Below are 19,531 nucleotides of genomic sequence, written 5' to 3'. Positions count from 1 at the left end.
ATATAATTGTACAGACCAAAAGCCCAAAAGACAACTTCAATTGTGATATATATTCTCAGGATCTTGGACAAGCTTTAGCGACCTTAGTCATTTGTTTGGTTGTCCATGATGCACAATATATTCTATTATTTTTGTACACAATGCACAAAATATTCTATTAGGATCCTTAATGATTAGATTGACATGCATGACCATAGCTTTGACTGATAACATTTCCGTTAAATGATGTATCAATGATTAAGTCATACATGTGGTAACTGTTAACCAAAATTTGTTTCTAATTCCTTTTTATGTTGTAATAGTTAGTTGTCTATCATTGTAGACCATTCTTATTTACTACTTTTCCAACACAACAGCTCACTCTTGTAAAGAGTCTTATTTTTAATATGCTTTTCTTTTGTATGTCTAATGAAATTATGGTAACATTATCAGGCAGTCATACGCAGACTTCTTTTAATGTCATTGGATGATCCTCAGAGAAAAATTTGCACGGCAATTAGTATGGCTGTGGCATCCATTGCCATCTATGACTGGCCAGAGGAGTGGCCTGACTTATTGCCTTTCCTACTAAAGTTGATAAGTGATCAAACTAATATGAATGGAGGTGAGTCTTCCATACATTTGTGTACCACTTAACCTAATGCCAATATATTTATTTTAGCTTTGTATAGGTCTTCAAATAATTAGTTTATTAGATTTCCTTCAAGAAACTTTATCCCTTATCCCTTTGTTTACATTTTTGAAACTTTTACTTATCAAATAAATACATTGTTGAAACCTTTCCTGATTAAATGGTATTAATAAAGTCAGATATTATTGTTTAGATTGTTAGAGACTTAAGAGTCACTTGTTATTTTTATATTAGTTTGTTATTTTTTTATTTTTATATTAGTTTGTTATTTTATATCAACAGTAAAGGTATTCTTGTAATTATGCCATATCACTCTAAATATTGGCTATGATGAGGAACTGCTTAACATAGCCCTAAACCTAATTGCCTTGTATTAAAAAAAAAGCCGTAAGCCTTTTTATGTATTCTCTCTCTCTCTCTCTCTCTCTTTTGCCCTTCTCCTCTTTCTCTCCCAAACAATATGATGTTTAATGGGAAGTAAATTAGAGAAGATAAATACCAGATATATGTTTGTTAGCACCTGAGCCTATGACCTAGGATGGAGGGGAATCAGCCACACATGCTACATTACTTGAATCATCAATAGAAGAGGAAGTGCAGTGCACAATTGCTGAACAAGCTTGGTAAGCTAAGTAGCGAGTGCATCATGAGAACCAGAACTAGAAGTGTGCCTAGACGGAGTAGAAGTTGGTTGTGGCTGTGCACCACTATCAATGATCTGATTCACATAATATGGCTACCCATATTTCACCCAACAGTAGGGTTTAGTATGATTAAACCACAACAATGTTTACACTTGTCACCATTATCACTGGTATGGCCACCACCATGAAAACCACGGCCTCCACTACCGCCACAGAAACCACTACAAGAATTACCATGACCTTCACTACTTGAGATTAAAGCAGAGGACTTCAAGGAAGTGACAGTGGAGTTTTGTCCCAATGATGAGCGCTATAGTCGAGATTAGGCATGAATGTACCTTTGAAGGGAATGAAAGATCGATTCATGAGTTGAAGTTTTCCTTCTTTTAGACTTTGGATTCATGAGTTGAAGCTTTCCTTCATTTAGACTTTGTTTGAATGGGAAAATGCTTTGGGTGTTCTTACTTTTAATTCTCTGCCTAATTTGCTTCATTTTTTGTACTTTCATTGTTATTTAGTTTATATTTTGTGTTGTCTCTATCGAACACTGCCTGTGTGCCTTGTTTTCATTGTATTTTCTTATTTCAACTTTCAATGAAGTTTTTTCTTATAAAATAAAAAAAACTCGGGATTAGGCATTAGCAGTAGTAGGTAAGGTCTCACTAGATAGAAAATAAGCAATCAGTTGTAAGAGGCTGATACTATAATAATTGTTCCCATGAATTTTTAAAAGCACTATAATACTTAAACAACGGCTCCCAGATTGCTTATTAGTGAAATTTTCATGATTTTAAAAACCGGACCTGACCGACTAGTTCAATTGGGAGGCCTCAATCTAGTCCAATTCTCTTTGAAATCCGGAAATGCTGAAAAAAGAAAAACAAAAAACGGAAACAGCAGATTCAACCATCCAAACCAGAAACCAGAACAGTTATTGAGCGGTTTGGTTATGATGCCAAACTGCGGCTGTGTTTGGCAAAAATCTTCTCATTCTGTCCTCTCTCATCTCAAGTCACAGTTGTTGAAGTAGTCAGAGGCACTTTTGTTCTTGTTTTATTTTATTTTATTTTATTTTTCACTCCTAAAATAATTATTAATAGAAAGAAAAAGAAGTTTAGTTGCAGCAGTCATAGCAGATCCGCAAATGTGGAGAGGGATAGAGAGAGTCTCTCTCTCTCCTCCCCCCACCCACCCACCCACGGGGTTAGATTTGGTTTGAGTGACTGGGCTGCACTCAGCACTTGCTTATGGTATATCTTAGCATTATAGGGGCATTCAATTTAGGGCTGTGGAGGATTTTTAATTTTATTATTTTTAGGGAAACGTTTGTCATGGTCCGTGGAGGTCCTAGAGGATTGTTTTGGACCTTTGGTAAAGTAGCAAAAGCAAGTCACTGAGGGGGTGTTTGGATTTTGTGTTTTCTATCACTCATTACTCTAAACTCATCACTCAAAATTGGTGGGTCCCACGCATGCATTGAGTTTTCATTTTTTGTTTCCATCACCCAAAACTCACCAAATTGAGTTGAGTTAGTGAGAATGAAAAAAAAAAAAAAAAGGTGTTTTTGAGTTATAGAAATAGAGTTATGGTGGCACTTTTGTAATTTCACTCAACTAATGGGCTCCACATTTTGTGTTGTCAAATCCATGCCAATCCACTCCCCAACAGCTCTCTTCTCTCTCATTACCAGACTTCTTTTCTGCTTTGTTCTTTGATTTCTTTGCTCTTCTTCTTCCCAAGCCACACATCATAACTTCGTCTCTCTCTTTTTTTTATTTTTTTCACCACTTCGTCTTCTTCCTTTTTTTATTTTTTTATTTTATTTTTATATATTCTCTCTCTTTCCTTTTCACGCTAGGTCTGGGCTTGGTTTCTCTATTCTCTTGGTTTGGTTTCTATTATTATTATTTTTTTCTCTTTTCTTTCCTTTTCATTGGGTTTCTGGGCTTGGTTTCTCTTTTCTTTCCATGGGTGCTGAGTTTGAGTGGATGAGGATGGAGGTGATGAGAGCTTTTGGGTTCGGTGAGTGGATGAGGATGGAGGTGATTCAAGCTCCATGGTTTGGTGAGTTTGAGGAAGGAGGCGATTCAAGCTCCACGGTTCGATTAGAGGATGAGAATGGAGCCGATTCAAGCTCCACGGTTCGGTGATTTTGGGTATTGGGGGTGAAGAAACAAAATGGTAATAACAAAGTAGAGAGAATTAGAGGGGTTCATTTCCACACGCGGGTAGTCATTCTTTTTTCACTCACCACCCAAAAATCATCACTCAAAACTCATCACCCTATAACTCATTTTTTATCACTTGAGATGAGTGATGGGATATCAATCACTCACCATCCAAACAAGGCTTGACTCACGTGACTTTAGCTTCTTCTTCTTCTTCTTCTTCTTCTTTTTTTGTTTAAAGATTATTTTTATATTAATTAAATGAATTTTTTTTTAAAAATCTACTTAATTTTTCTTTAAAATGAATTCATAAAAAATCAACTGCTATCTACTTAATTTTTCTTTAAAATGAATTCATAATATAATTTTTCAGAGTTCACTGAGGAGCTTAATTTGATAGATTTGCTGTTGAAAGGAGGGAGTTATACTTGGTCTAGTGGCTCGGATCAGCTTTCGATGTCCAGGATAGACATGGCTTTGGTTTCTCATGATTGGGAGGATCACTATCCAGATATGATCCAGTGGATTTTACCTCGTCCTATTTTAGACTACTTCCTTATATTAGTGGAGGCTGGGAGGATGTTGAGGGGGAAGAGTCCTTCTAGGTTTGAGAACATGTTGTTAAAGACAGATGGGTTCACAGAGAGGGTTCATTCTTGGTAGAATCAATACTCCTTCTCAGGTACTCCCAGTTTTGTGCTTGCCAAGAAGCTGAAGGCTCTGAAAGGAGACATTATTCAGTGGAACCGAAGTGTGTTTGGAAATGTAGGTCGTTAAAAGAAAGAATTGTTGGAAACCTTGAAATTATTGGATGCTAAGGAAGGGGAGTACGGCTTTTCTGAAGTGGAGATAGGGGAGAGGGCTGTGATGAGATCTCGAATACAAAACCTTCTTTCTTTGGAGGAAGTTTCGTGGAGATAGAAATCGAGGATGCTTTGCATTAAGAAAGGAGACAATAATACCAAATTCTTCCATAAGGTGGCTAATTCCCGGAGAAGGTATAATCATATTAGTATGCTGGAGGTGGATGGGGTTATTTATGAGGACGAATTAGAGATGGCGGACCAAGTAGTTCAGTTTTATCAATGAAGTGGACCTATGATAAAGGCTAAATTTGGAAGGAATGTGTTATTTATCAATGGATATAGGCTGTAAATGCGTAGCTCAACAAAGTTAAAGGTTCTAAAAAGCCAATGGGGTGAAAAATACTGCAATTGCTTGTTATAGACTAAGGCATACTGGACAAAAAAACGTACTTGCTATCAATAGTGGCATTAGGCTTAAAAGTAAATCTAATTCTATGCGATTTAGTCACTTTTTGTGTAAGCCATAAAATCATTTATAATTATTTCTCATAGGTGTTATTAAAAGAGTTGAAATAATCCTATATGCTTGATTGATTTTAATAGAGATGGAAGTTTGTTAATGAGTAGTAACATTCACATTTCCAATTAAGAATGTTGGGAATGTAAGTATATTGCAAGTCACCAACACTAAAATCTTCCTCTAACCTTACACTATGCCCCTCCCTACCCTTCTCCCCCCCACCTCCATCCCTACCACTCAGCCTACACCTATCCCTCCTCTACTTCCCCCTGTACCTCAGCCTCTCAACTTGTCACCCCCTCAATTCCCTGGTTTCTTTACAATACCATTCCCACCACCTTTTGGCTTTTTGCCATACCACCCTTTTTGTCCACCTTTAAATTCTGCACTGTCCACCCCACCTTCCTCTGTCCTGCCTTTGCATCCACCTCCTCTGCCTAGACCAACCAATACCAATACCATTTCACTCACACCTCTTCCAAACAATGTGCCTCTCCCTATCTCTGTTCCTAAACTTTCTCCTCAGGTTAGAGGGGGTAGTATAGGTTCCCTTCGTATTGATTCTAAATCTTTTTCATTCTCTTTTGATGGCGGGAGGGCTGATTCTTATGCTATACACGAAAGTCGTCAGAATTTTAAAAGTTTCGTTTGGCTGAGTCGCAAGGGAATGATATGGGTCCTCTCTTGCTTTGCTGATATTCATGATTGGGTACCAGGAAAGGATTTGTTCTACAAACATTTTAGAGAGAACAATAAGTTTTTCGAGTTCCGGGGAAGGTCGAATAAGGCTGGAATTTTTGTGGATATAGCAGTGTTTTTTGGTGGAGCTTGACGTGGTTGTGTTATGGTACCTGCGAGTTCTAACTAGGTTGGGTGGAACTTGTTTTCAAGAGCATTAGATAGTTTCATAGCAGGTTCTAACACTGTTGGGGTGGAAGGGAGGATTTCCGGTGGAGCTGCTGGTGGTGGCCAGATGGATGGCGGTGGACTTGATGGGAAGAAACTTTTCAATACTGGCAACCAGCGGAAGTTGAGGAATTTTGAAAATTCTAGAGCTTATTCGGGACATAACGTGTTCAAGGGCGAAGTTGATGCTGTGTCAGTTTCTAATAAAAAATTTGTTAGACCCACGCGTGAATTCATGTTCAAAGTGACTTCTGACACTTTGGCGCTGAGGGTGTCTTTATCTGAAGGGGGTAAAAGGGTGGTGTCTTCGATTAAACCATTGGACTCTCACAAGTCCACTCCGGATGTAGGCATTCGTGGTGTCTCTTGGGTAGATAAAGTGAAGTTACAGAGGCCTGTAGCTATTGGGCCTGTGAGTACTAAATCCCAAGCCCAAGCCCAAGCCCAAGCCCCCTTAGCTTTCCCTATTAAAAATAAAACCCATTTAGAGGCAGAACTGACCTGCGGTCCAATTGGGTTGCATAATCTGGTGGTCTGTGTTCAGGATTTGTGTGGGTCAGGCGAGTCTTCAACGGAGCTGGGGGTAGCGGCGGTGGCGCCGATGGAGGGATTGGAAGCTCCGATGAGGGTGAAACCCTCGTCTAGCCCTGTTTCGGTGGTTAGCACCCCTATCTCGGCGGCTCCCCAGTCAGTTCGGGAGCCAGGGGCTACGGCGGAGGCGTCGGCGGCGGGTTCTGACGCTCCGATGAGGATGAGTCTCCCTTCTAGCTCAGTTCTGGAGGCTCGCGCCTCTATCTCGGTGATTTCCCAGTCAGATTGAGAGCGTGGGAGGCAGATTGGGGTTGACCCGAAGCATACGGTGGACTCTAACAGTTTTGGGCAGTTTTCTCCTTTGAACTTTGTTGGTAGGGAGGGAGATCCTTGGTCAGAGGAGGTGGAGGACGTTTTCACGGAGTTACTAAGCATAAGTGATAAAGAGGAGTGTGATTCCCAAACGGGTATGACAGCGTCAGTAGCTGTGTATGCCGATGGTATTGGGGAGCATAATTGTAGTCCTCTAGAGTGTGCGCCGTTGTCTTGTTGGGTCCCTAGGGTAGCTGAAGATTTGGTGTTGAGCACGGTGGTTGAGGTAAGTGAGTTTGATGCATCTAAGGTGGAACACTCGAAGTGGGTGTCTACAATGATGAAGAGCTTTTGCAAGATGGTGGGTTTTCCTATTGTTAAACATGAAGCTCATTGTGTGGCTTTATTTCGTTTATTAGAACAGGAGTGTATTGAGGTTGCCAATGGTGGCTGCATTAGGCCACCTGTTAAAGCTGGTCAGAGAGGTTTAAGGGAATTGAGGGGTTTGTTTTCTTCAGTAAATTATGATGGGACTTTCTCTCGGATTAGAGGTTCATCGTCAGGACCGGGGGCTATTGGTAGTTATTAATTTCTTTACGACTTCTTTCTTGGAATGTTAGGGGGTTAAATAACCCTCAGAAGAGAGAGGTTTGTAAGAATCTTTTGAAGGATTGGAGATGTGATGTTGTATGTTTGCAGGAAACTAAGCTAGCTTCTTCAAATTCTGCTCTTGTGCGGAGCTTATGGGGTAGTCCCTTTGTTGATTGGGTGGTACTGGATGCGGTTCAAACATCTGGGGGGGTTTTGCTGATTTGGGATAAACGGGTGGTCGAGAAAATTGATGTATCTGTTGGTCAGTTCTCTTTTAGTGTTCTTAGGGGAGTGTTGGACGGTTTTGAATGGGTCTGCATTGGTCTGTATGGTCCTAATGCTGATCATCATAGGGTTGCTTTGTGGGAGGAGCTGTCCAGGGTACGGGTCAGGTGGAACGCAGCTTGGTTTTTATTTGGTGATTTTAATATTATTAGATACCCCTGCGAGAGGCTTGGTTGTGAGTCTTTTAGCCCAGCCATGTTCGCATTCTCGGACTTTATTGAGAATAATTATCTAGTGGATATTCCATTGGACGGGGCTTCTTTCACCTGGTTTAGAGATGCTGAGCCACAAGCTATGTCCCGTATTGATAGGACTCTAGTTTCTGTGGATTGGGTGGATCATTTTGGGAATGTGTCTCAAAGGGTGCTCCCTCATGTTATTTCCAATCATTGTCCGCTCTTGGTGGAAGCTGGTGGAGTGGATAGGGGTCGTTGTGCTTTTAAGTTTGAGAATATGTGGCTTAGATCTGAGGGTTTTCTCGAGAGAGTTAAACTTTGGTGGGAGGGGTATAGATTTTTGGGCTCCCCTAGTTTCGTTCTAGCTCAGAAATTGAAGGCTTTGAAAGAAGACCTTAAGAAGTGGAATAAGGAGGAATTTGGAGATTTGGCTTTTAGGAAGAAGTGTTTGCTGGCTGAATTATTGGGTCTAGATGCTAAGGAAGAAATACGGGGCCTCTCTAATGAGGAAGAGTCACGTCGAACTCAGGTTAAAGGTGATATTGCAGCTTTAGAAGAGACTTTTTGGAGACAAAAGTCTCATGCTTTGTATGTGAAGGAGGGAGATAACAACACTCGATTTTTTCATAGACTAGCGAACTCTCATAGAAGAACTAATCACATTAGAAGCATTGTGGTTGATGGGGTCTTATATGAGGATGGTCCTACTGTAAAATCTCAGGTGGTTCAATTTTATCAAAATCTCTACAAAGAGACATATTTGGCGTCCAACTGTGGATGGATTGGATTTTGATTGCATTGGAGAGGATGAAAGGTTGGCCTTGGAGAGGGAATTCTCTAAAGAAGAGGTGATCAAGGTTTTGATGGAGATGGAGGGGGATAAAGCTCCTGGACCAGATAGCTTCACCATGGCTTTTTTCCAAAAATGTTGGAGAGTGGTAGAGGAGGATGTTATGGCTGTTTTTGTGCACTTTCATAGGTATTTAGTGTTTGAAAGGTCTTTAAATGCCTCGTTTCTCACTCTAATTCCCAAGAAAAATAATGCTATTGATGTTAAGGACTTTCGGCCTATTAGTTTGGTAGGGAGTGTGTACAAGCTGCTGTCTAAGGTGCTGGCAAATAGATTGAAGGTTGTGCTAGATAGTCTCATCTTTGAGTCTCAAAATTCTTTTGTTGGTGGTAGACAAATTTTGTATTCAGTGCTTATTGCTAATGAGTGCCTAGACAGCAGATTGAAGAGCCATGTGCCCGGGGTGGTTTGCAAATTGGACATTGAGAAAGCCTATGACCATGTGAATTGGGACGCATTGTTTTATCTGTTGGATAGGATGGGTTTTGGGGTGAGATGGAGGGGGTGGATTAAGGCTTGTATAACTACTGTTCGCTTCTCTATTATTGTGAATGGATCTCCGGTAGGCTTTTTTGGAAGCTCTCGTGGGTTGAGACAAGGTGATCCGCTGTCCCTTCTTCTTTTCCTCCTTATTATGGAAGTTCTAAGTAGGATGTTGAAGATAACTGAGGATTGTGGTCTGCTTCGTGGCTTTCGTGTGGGGCCTACTAACTCTATAGGGGTACGCATTTCACACTTGCTGTTTGCAGATGATACCATTTTGTTTTGTGATGCATCTAGAGATCAATTGCTGTCCATTAGGCTGTATTGACTTGCTTCCAAGCTTTTTCTGATCTGAAAGTTAATGCGGGGAAGAGTGAGATTGTCCCGGTTGGGGAGGTTGGAAATATAGATGCATTGGCTGCCAGTCTTCGATGTAGGGTGGATAGTCTGCCTTTGAAATACTTGGGTATGCCGTTGGGCACCCTTACAAAACAGCATCTATGTGGAATCCTATTTTGGAGAGGATGGAGAAGAAACTCTCAGGTTGGAAGCGTCTTTATTTATCTAAGGGGGGTAGACTTACCCTGGTGAAGAGTACTCTTTCTAGCCTTCCTATGTACTATCTATCCTTATTTGTCATTCCGGTAGCTGTGGCTGATAGATTAGAGCGTATTCAGAGGAAGTTTTTATGGGGTTCTTCAGAGGAGTGCTTCAAATATCCATTGGTGGCTTGGGAGAAGGTGTGTTTACCGATAGCTTTGGGTGGTCTGGGGATCAGGAAGTTAGTGCACTTTAATAAAGCCTTGTTAGGGAAGTGGTTATGGAGGTTTGGGCGAGAAGACCCTCATCTTTGGAGGAGGGTTATTGCTTCTAAATATGGTGAGGGTCAAGGGGGGTGGAGTACTAAAATTTGTAGAAGGGCCCACGGATGTGGTCCGTGGCGTGGTATTCATGATGGTTGGGAGAGTTTCTCCAACTATTTGTCCTTAGTGGTGGGGGATGGCTCTCGTATTCTTTTTTGGCATTATAAGTGGGTTGGAGATAACACGCTTAATAGGCTCTATCCTCAGTTGTATGTGTGTTCTAATGACAAGGAAGCTTGCATTTATGATGTTTTATGCTACCAAGAGGGTGTTATCGATAGAATCTGGAATTTGAGATTTTATAGGAATTTTCATGAAAGGGAATTAGGGGTTGCCTTAGCTTTCCTTGAGTTCATTCAATCTCGGATCCCTAGGGGTGGGGAGGATGACACTTCTCATTGGTGTCTCAGAGGGAATGGCATGTTTGACACCCGGTCCTATTACAATATCATTAGGGGTGCAGTTGCTTCCAATTTTCCGTGGAAGGGTGTTTGGAAAGCTAAGATCCCTAGGAGGGTGGCTTTTTTTGTGTGGACAGCGGTTCATGGGCAGATCTTTACTTTCGATAATCTTATGCTTAGGAGGCGCATTTTGGTGAATAGGTGTTGTATGTGCCATCGGAATGAGGAAACTGTGGATCATCTTCCCCTCCATTGTTTTGTAGCTCACTCTCTATGGGTTTATATGCTTAATGTCTTTGGGATATATTGGGTCATGCCAGGCTCTGTGGAAAGCTTGGTGTATTGTTGGAGTTTTTGGCGGGGAAAATTTAATTCAGACATATGGAATATGGTTCTCGGCTGTTTGATGTGGATTGTTTGGGCGGAAAGAAATCGGCGCTCTTTTGAGGACACAGAGAAATCCTTGGTTCAATTACAAGCTCTTTGTTAGAAGACTTTATTTGATTGGTCTAGGTGTTGGGGCTTCTCGGAATGCTCCACTATCTTAGAGTTTATTTCTTCTCTTAGTATTGCTCTTTAAGTTTTTTCCTGTTCGTTGTTTGCTGGTTGTTTTTTTTTTTTTTTAGAACCTTACTTGATTGGTTTTCTGTGTGGAGAAACCATCCTTTTTCTTCTATTTTGGATTTTCTTGATTTTTGTAATGTTCGTTTTTGATTTGTTCACCTCTGTATACTCCCTGTGTACTTCGGTGTTCCTCTCTTTTTGATTTCAATGAATCTATTACTTATAAAAAAAAAAAAAAAAAGAATGTTGGGAATGTGAACGTGCTAACTTTTTCCTATGATTATTTTTGTGCATGTTTTGTGCTGGTGATGGTAAAACTTTTCTAGTGCATGGAGCTCTAAGGTGCTTAGCTCTTTTGTCGGGAGACTTGGATGATAAGATGGTGCCAGCACTAGTTCCTGTTTTGTTCCCTTGTTTGCTTACAATTGTTTCATCTCCGCAGGTTAGTTCTAATTAGTTTTCTTTACAATTTTGTCATGACTTGTAAAAGCTTCACATATTATTTATTTTTTTTCATAAATATATTTTTCCTCCAATATTTTGTTTGATAGATTATTGTTTTTCCTTTTTTGTTTGATAAGAAATAAAACTTCATTGAAAAAAAATCAAGAACACAGTGGATCCTAAGTACACAGGCCTTGTACTAAGGAAACGTGTACTCAAAAGATGCATGAAAAGTAAAATCAAAGTAAATTAGGAAAATAAACAGAAGTAAAAGCGCTTGAAGCATTTATCCACTCAATCAAAGTATTGAGGAATAAAAGCTTCAAATCATGAATTAGTCTCTCATTCCCTTTGAAAATCCAAGCATTCCGCTGCTGCCAAATACCCCCATAAAAGAAAATGGGGAATAATACTCCAATCACTGCATTTCTATGCCTACTAGACATGAATGACCAAGTAGCAATAGGCTCTGCAACCTTTCTTGGCATAACCCAATTAATCTTGAATTGTGAAAAAACCATGTTCCACAACTCACTATCGATAGGGCAGTGAAGGAGTAAATGATTTGTAGTCTCCCCACTCCTCTTACACATACAATATCAGTCAATCACAACAACTCGACACCTCTACAAGTTATCAATAGTCAAAATTTTCCCAATGCCAACCTCTAGAGGAAGAAACTAACCTTTGTTGGCTCCTTAGTTTTCCACAAATTCTTCCATGGAAAAGGTGGTTGACTATGCAACACCTTATAGTAAGATCTAACTTCAAATACATCATGATAAGTAACTAAAGATTTTATTAATAGAAACAAAACTAAGTACACTGATTAGTGCAACATGGTAGATAGTAGGCAATTTTGAGAAAGGTTAAATTTTTTTTTGACTTATGGGGTTCCATCTTTATCTTCATTGAATCGAAGGCTTTTGAATTATCAATAGAGGAAAGTGGTTCTGTTTTCATTCTCCGGATTTACAAGCAAGGTAGAGACTCTATATGATCGGTTTTAATGGGCAAAGAGTGTGCTAAGCGATTGTTGGTGCATATTGAAGGGTTAATGTCAAATCAGTCACCCGATCCTTTTGTGAGAACATTTCATTTTCCAGCTATGGAGCCTTTTAACGGATTATAGAGCTGATAAATGGCCGTCATAGGGGTTCTATAGTTGTTTTGGAGGGTAAGTTGGGTTGTGGCTGGAGAGGTTTTGGATTTCATTTGAGAAAAGTTATCGCATTAGATTTAGTTCAGTTGCAGTCTATACTCACCAAAAGAGGCCTTTTGGTCTCATCAAGAACAGCAAAGATATGTCTTATGCGGCAGTGGTGGCAGAGCTAGAAAGCACGGACACGACATTTTGCTTGCCGTGCTTGTGTCGGACACATACTAGACACTGGGTATGCATTGGTGTCCTAGTCGTTATTTATTTATTTTGTTTTAAATTGTTAGAGATGGCCTATGCCAAAAAAAGTGATGCAGGGCATTTCAAGTTGTTGCATCCTAATCCTCTTGTGAATAGTTAGTTAGTTAGTTAGATGATTGCTTAAGCAATAGCCAATAGGATTTAGACACTTGTCAAGCATCTAGAAGGCTCCAATGCCAAATAAATAGTATAAGTACCACATTGTAGTTACTTTGTGATTAATTTTTGAATGCAATTACATAGATTAGCCTAGTGCTATTTTCAAGAGATGGATTTCTCTTAAGAAGGTTTTGTCACACCTTGTTCACTGTTCTAAGCAACTCTCATTTCCCTTAATCAATTCTAAGCCTAAACAGCAGCCCCCTTAGAATCCCTGCATCAAAAAGAAAGAAAAAATGAGGAAAAAAAGAGAGATCTGTAACCTTGCATCTCCATCTTTAGTCTTCCTCATGCTTTTTCAGTTTCTCCCATTCTGTCTCTTCATCTTTAACTTTCTCTCTCATTTTTTGCTTACAAAACAACTTTTTTTTTTTGAGAGTTGTGTGGCTGACTGCCTCCTCTTTTTCAATTTGACTTTTACGAGGCCAGTTAGCCACTTCCCCTCTCTCATTCTTGCCTCCCTTCATTTTTTTTTTTTTAATTCACATATCAGGATGGCACTCAAATAATGGGCTTTAATATACTTGGGACGTGGACTTAAATATAATTAGTACATAGGCTTAAATTATTAAAGGAAGTAATATTTTAGATCTTTATTATATATATGTACACATCCCATTAAAACTTTTAAAATGGCCAAAATTTCCTCTAAAACTTCTAAAATAGCAAAAATACACCTTAAACCTCTAATATGACCACAATACCCCTTAAAACCTCTAAATTGGACAAAATACCACCGAAAACCTTTAAAATGACCATAATACTCCAAAAAACCTCCAAAGTGGCCCCCATAAAACCTTTAAAATGACCAAATTACTCCTCAAAAATTCTAAAATGGCCAAAATACCCCTTCAAATATCTAACCCAAAATGTCCTTTAAAACTTCTAAAATGACCAAAATACCCTTTAGAATCTAGAAAACCTCTAAAATGGCCAAACCAAAATACGCCGTAAAACCTCTAAAATGGCCAAAATACCTCTAAAAACCTCTAAAATAGCCAAAATACCCTTAATATGTCTAATATGGACACACACCTCTAAAAAATCTTTTTCCAGATCTGTATGCTTGTTCTCGGACTAAAGGAGCTTGGATTTTTGACTTGATTTTTTCTGCATCCGAAGGGGGAGAGAGGAGTTGGAATTTACAGTCTGGAGAGCTCCTCATGTTTGGGAGTTGGAGGCCGTAGATTTTTTTTTTGAGCTTCTTTACTCCTGTATGCCTAGAGGTGCTTAGGTGAGGGGGGAGGATAAGCTATCTTGGAAGTTGACTCCAAATGGTGTGTTTGATGTGTGCTTTTATGATTGGTTGTCTGGTGATCTTACTGCTGTTTTTCCTTGGAAGAGCATTTGATGTGTAAAGGTGCCTAAAATGGTGTCATTCTTTTTATGGATAGAAGCTAGGGATGGTATACTTGCCATTGATAATCTTGTTAAGAGAGGTCTGCCCCTTGTTAATTGGTGTTGCATGTGTCGGTGTGATAGGGAAATTGTGGACCATCTCTTACTGCATTGTAAGTTGGCTCATGCTTTATGGTGTGAAGTTTTCAAGTGTTTGGTTTCCATTGGGTAATGCCGAAGATGGTTATATCTCTTCTTTTTGCCGAGGATGATTCTAACTCTAAATCTTGAACTAGTCTAACAAAAATGACATTCCGATGGTACTTGCCCCTTGAAAAGATATTAGCTCTACCACTGAACCATCTCTCTCACGTGCAATACCAAACAGTTTGGGGAAATTCTCTTTCAAAGGAAGCCTCCCACACCATGAATTGTGCTAGAACTTAACAGAAGAGCCATCTCCCACCTTATAACTAACAAAACGAATTAAAAGTGTCCCAGCCTTTATTGATATTCTTCCTCAAGCATACCCCATATTTTCCACTGCCCTTCTCCACAAAGCATCCCTCTCAACTACATAATGCCAGTCATTTCCCCAATAAAGCTTGATTAAATAATACCAAGTCTTAAATTCCTATCCCCCCACTTTGGCTTGGTTCACATACATTTTTTCAACTAACCAATTGATACTTAGCACTTATTCCCCATCCCACCCGACAGAAAGCCCCTTTGTATTTTTTCAATACGCGGGCAACGCTCATCGGGATAGGAAACAAAGAGAGGCATTAGATGAGAAGGCTAGATAAAGTACTCTTATCAATGTATGACTCCCCCCCTTTACATTTCCAACCCGCCAAATGCCTCTCCGTTCATTCTAGAATACCATTCCAAATAGCCATTGCTTTTGAATGTGGATCCTAAGGGAAGACCCAAGTACGTCATGGGAAGCTGAGTTATCTTGCATCTCAGGAATACTATCTAGAGCTTCAACATCCAACACCTCTCCAACAGGGACTAGCTCGGATTTCCCTAAATTTACCTTCAGGTCAGAAATAGCTTGAAACCACATGAAAACTGCCTTCAAATGCCACACTGGCTCTGGATCTGCCCCACAAAAATATCAATGTATCATCTGTGAAGAGAAGAAGTGAAATCATTTAGTGATTAGTGGCTGGACCACCGACCGAGAACCCTGAAATATAATTGCATTCCTCGTCCTCTCCAACATCCCACCAAGAGCCTCCATCACAAGAAAGAACAATAAAGGGGACAAAGGATATCCTTGTCACAGTCCTCTTGAGCTCTGAAAAAAGCCTCACATGTTGCCATTTACTAGCAAATACATGAGCAAATCCACTTACTCCATCTATAGGACCAAACCCACATCTTCACATAGGAAAACAATCCATTGTTTTGGCAGAATTTTTCCCTTTTCAGTTCATATTGTGCACATGTAATTGTACATTTATTTGAATGATGATATTTTCCCATTGCATTTTTGATCTTGTATTTAAAGGATCATATTTCTCTTGTTTACGCTGCTTATGCAATTATTTCTGGGTCTTTTATGTTCAGGTATATGAAAAATACATACGCACTAAAGCGCTTTCGATAGTTTATTATTGCACCTCTATGCTGGTGGCAATGAGTGGTGTATATAAGGTATGTTCTTGACACTAGATCTTCGTTGTGCATATTTTTGGAGTGTGGTCGGATTTAGCTTGTTTTATTATGATTAACAGATCAAGATGTTTATGTCCAGACAGAAACCACTGCATTAATAGGACCTATGCTTAAACCATGGATGGATCAATTCTCTATTATATTAGAACATCCAGTGCAATCTGAAGATCCTAATGATTGGAGCATCAGAATGGAGGTTGGTGTGGTGCTTTTATCAAAATCTGCATCAAAATGTGAGTACTCATTGTACTTCAGTAAGAATTGGTAATTGAATATCTCTCATTGCCATTAGGTATTGAAGTGTTTGAATCAGTTTGTTCAGAATCTCCCTGGTCTTACTGAAAGTGAATTTATGGGTAAGTCAGCTGCTGTGTATTAGTTGATGTTGAAACTAATAATTTACTTATTTTATTTTTAAGTTCTTCTCATTATATTTGTGAAAGGTATGTATGTATCTAACACACTTTCTCTTGCCAGTAATTATCAGACCATTGTGGGAAACATTTGTATCATCTCTTGGAGTGTATGTGAGGTCATCTATTGAAGGTACAGAAGATTCATTTGAGGGAAGATATGACTCTGATGGTGCGGAGAAGAGCCTTGATTCATATGTTATCCAGGTGACACTAATGATGCATCTTGTAGGCAGCAACTTCTATAAATATTTCATATTAAGTAATAAATCTTTTTAAGAAGTGCTTCATAGGAGGGTGGAAGCCAAATACATAGTGACTATATGAAAGGGCACAGGAAAAAAAAATGAAAGCTATAGTGACTATATGAAAGGGCATAGGAAAAAAATGAAAGCTATTAAATCAAGAGAAAGTAGTAACAAATCAAATCCTAAAATTTAAATGTCAATAAAAGCTGAAAAAGAATTTGAATATCCTAAAGCTCGATGGATAGCAACCAATCATACAAGACCATAAAAAAGCCCATTTTGATCTCTCCTATGGACTTCTCCTTGCCTTAAAAAGCCATATATTTCTTCTCCAACCTCTTTAAGCAATTAAGCCTTTTCCACTGCTGACAGTCCAACTTTCTGCTCCAACACTCCAAAATATTGATTACTGAGCTCAGCTTACCCAAGTAATTTTTTTTTTTTTAATAGGTAAAGACACTACAATATGCTGGAAAAGCACAGAGTTGTCAAAAAGTACACGAAGAAGAAGGGAAAAAAAAGAAAGAAAACTAGTTAAAAAAAAAAAAGAAGAACAAAGGGATGGAGTGACAAGATGTGAGTCTCCAAGCCTAGGAACAATCAAAACAAATACCATTGAACGAAGCAAGCAACTACATCCTCAAACATATGACAATTATGCTCCCTCCGTATTCACCACACCAAACACAAGGGTCCTAAATTCTAAATGTTTGACGAGTGTTTCCTCAGCCAATTCCTCCAACCAAAAAGAAGATCAAACACCATTTTTGCTTTTTTGGTAAGACCAGGAAAACCCAAAAGATTGAAAGGCAAAACACCATAACTGTCGAGCCCTCTCACAATGAATCAACAAATGATCCACAATCTCCCCACAACAGTGACACATGCAACACCAATCAACAAAATCAAATCCCAACTATTCTCCAGAGAAAGATATTTTTAGCTGAACAATACAGCCTCTGTTGGAATTTATTTTTGGGCAATGATCTCTAGCTGAAATGGCACTTCCTTCAACAAGGATGGGTGGGGTGAGATCGTGGGTTCAAAACCACTGGCCTATTGTAATTCCCGTGCATGATTTCTTCACCAACGCTACGTCTTGCACCTCATATAGCAGTCAAGAAAGAGCATTTAGCTCCAGATCCCAATATTGAACTGGCTGAATAAGAATCAACTTCCAATGTGACACATTTCCTAAAAAACTATGTAACTGGGCTTGTTTCTCACTTTTTGGAGCAGCAGAAAATATTTGGAAATTGTGTACTGTGCAATGCAACATTGCATCTCCATAACATAGGATAAAGGTGAACGCAGTCAATTCAGATTTAGAATTCCTAGGTCAGGTCTGGAATTTCTTGGATAGTTGATATTTTGAATAATTTAGGGTCGTTTCAGATTTAAAATTCCTAGGTCAGGTCTGGTAGTTCTTGGGCAGTTAATATTTTGAGTAATTTAGGTTTAGGTTTTGGTGGGAACAAAGGCTGGAAAAGAATAAGGTATATAGGGCTTTAATGTTGAAAAGGAATTGTAGGATTTGGGGTTAAAATAAAGGGGAAACGCCAAAGTCCGGGTTGCTGTTCCTGGGTGATAACTGTGAACCGTGTTTTGGCTTTTATGGGGTATTTATAGCTATTTGATGGATGAGTGGTTTAGGGTTTTGAACTTTTATATTTTAGGGTTTAAAAGGTGAGAAACTTATGTGTGTTTGCATGGTTTTAAGTTGCTAGGGAATCTAAGAACGAAAAAGAAAAATAATAAACTTCTAGGCATCACACTTTAGATTTTTGGCACACACATCTGAGAAGTTGTATCACACAAACCTCAAACAAAGCTTCATAGCCACTGAAAATTTAGAGAACTTATTCTTCTCCTCAATAGAAAACATTGCTTCCGTATAAATATATTTTATATATGACTGATTACCCTAGTAGGACTTGGATTCCTTGATATTTGATAACCTAGTTCAAGCTAAATAACTAAACTCACAAATGAAATCCAATAAAGCAAACAAATCCCAAAATACGACCCAATGGACCAATAGTACATGCCTTGCCCAGAAACAGTGGAAGCTTCCTTGGTTAAGCCCCCAGGAGAGTGGCTTTCTTTTTGTGGACAGAAGTGTGGGGTAAAATTCTCACTATTGCCAACTCGAGTAAGAGGGGTTTCTCTTTAGTGGGCTGGTGTTGTTTATGTCGCTATAGCAGGGAAATAATGGACCATTTATTGCTCCATTGTGATGTTGCTTTTCTATAGTGGAGTATAGTCTTTTGGATGTTTGGGGTTCACTAGGTGATGACTCCAACAGTTGTGTCACTACTTAGAAGTTGGAGGAATTGGTTTGGAAAATACTATTCGGGCGTTTGGAATATGGTGCCGTTTTGTTTGATGTGGCTAGTGTGGAAGGCATGAAATTCTCGCACGTTTGAAGACACTGAGAAATCACTAGAGCAATTGAAATCCTCTTTCCTATGCACCTTGTTTGAGTGGGCTTGGGTTTGGGGATTCACTCATTATACTTCCATTTTTGAATTCAGAATTCTCTTATTTTTTTTTTTTTGTTTGATTATTTGTAATTTCTTGGTAACTTTGTGTTCTTTCATTGTGAACATGAAGCAGATCTTTTTCTCAATAAAGTTATCACTTATTTAAAAAAAAAAAAAAAAAAAAAAAAAATATTGTAATTCTTATTGTCTATTCTAGATTTACCTAATTTATGTAATTTTCGTACTTGATTTGTTTACCCCCTATACACATCCTGTGTACTTAGGTGTCTCCTTTTTATATCAATAAATCTTATTACTTATAAAATAAATAAAAAATGAAAAATTTGTTCAGTTTTTCATAACATAGAGAAGCACCCAAGTTGTGAACAAAATAGACTATTTTTTCACTTTTGCATATAAACGTTGCCAAAAGCCTTGCAGCTAGTTGGCACGTCCTAGTATTTCCAACCAACAGACATCTAGGTTCAAATCCCTCCTACCTTGTTGTAATTATCGAATTATCAAAAAAAAAAAAAAAAAAAAAAAAAAAAAAAGAGAAGTACACATTCAAATCATCATTTTTAAAATATATATATATATATTACAATAAAC

At 38.8% G+C, this 19,531-nt stretch overlaps 1 protein-coding gene across 1 annotated transcript; it reads left to right on the top strand.

Moving 5' to 3' along the window:
- Window positions 1-412: 412 nt before the first annotated feature.
- On the top strand, window positions 413-19,071 carry LOC112009342 (uncharacterized). Its single transcript, XM_065783093.1, has 6 exons — window positions 413-604; window positions 11,058-11,173; window positions 15,668-15,754; window positions 15,855-15,971; window positions 16,068-16,131; window positions 16,253-19,071. Exons 1-6 carry the CDS (start codon window positions 457-459, stop codon window positions 16,465-16,467), a joined length of 747 nt encoding a protein of 248 aa, XP_065639165.1. The 5' UTR covers window positions 413-456; the 3' UTR covers window positions 16,468-19,071.
- The last annotated feature ends 460 nt before the right edge of the window (window positions 19,072-19,531 follow it).

Source organism: Quercus suber, unplaced genomic scaffold (genome assembly GCF_002906115.3).
Source record: "Quercus suber isolate HL8 unplaced genomic scaffold, Cork oak 2.0 scaffold_328, whole genome shotgun sequence".
Classification (NCBI taxonomy): Eukaryota; Viridiplantae; Streptophyta; class Magnoliopsida; order Fagales; family Fagaceae; genus Quercus; species Quercus suber.
This window is presented reverse-complemented; position numbering and strand designations above follow the sequence as displayed.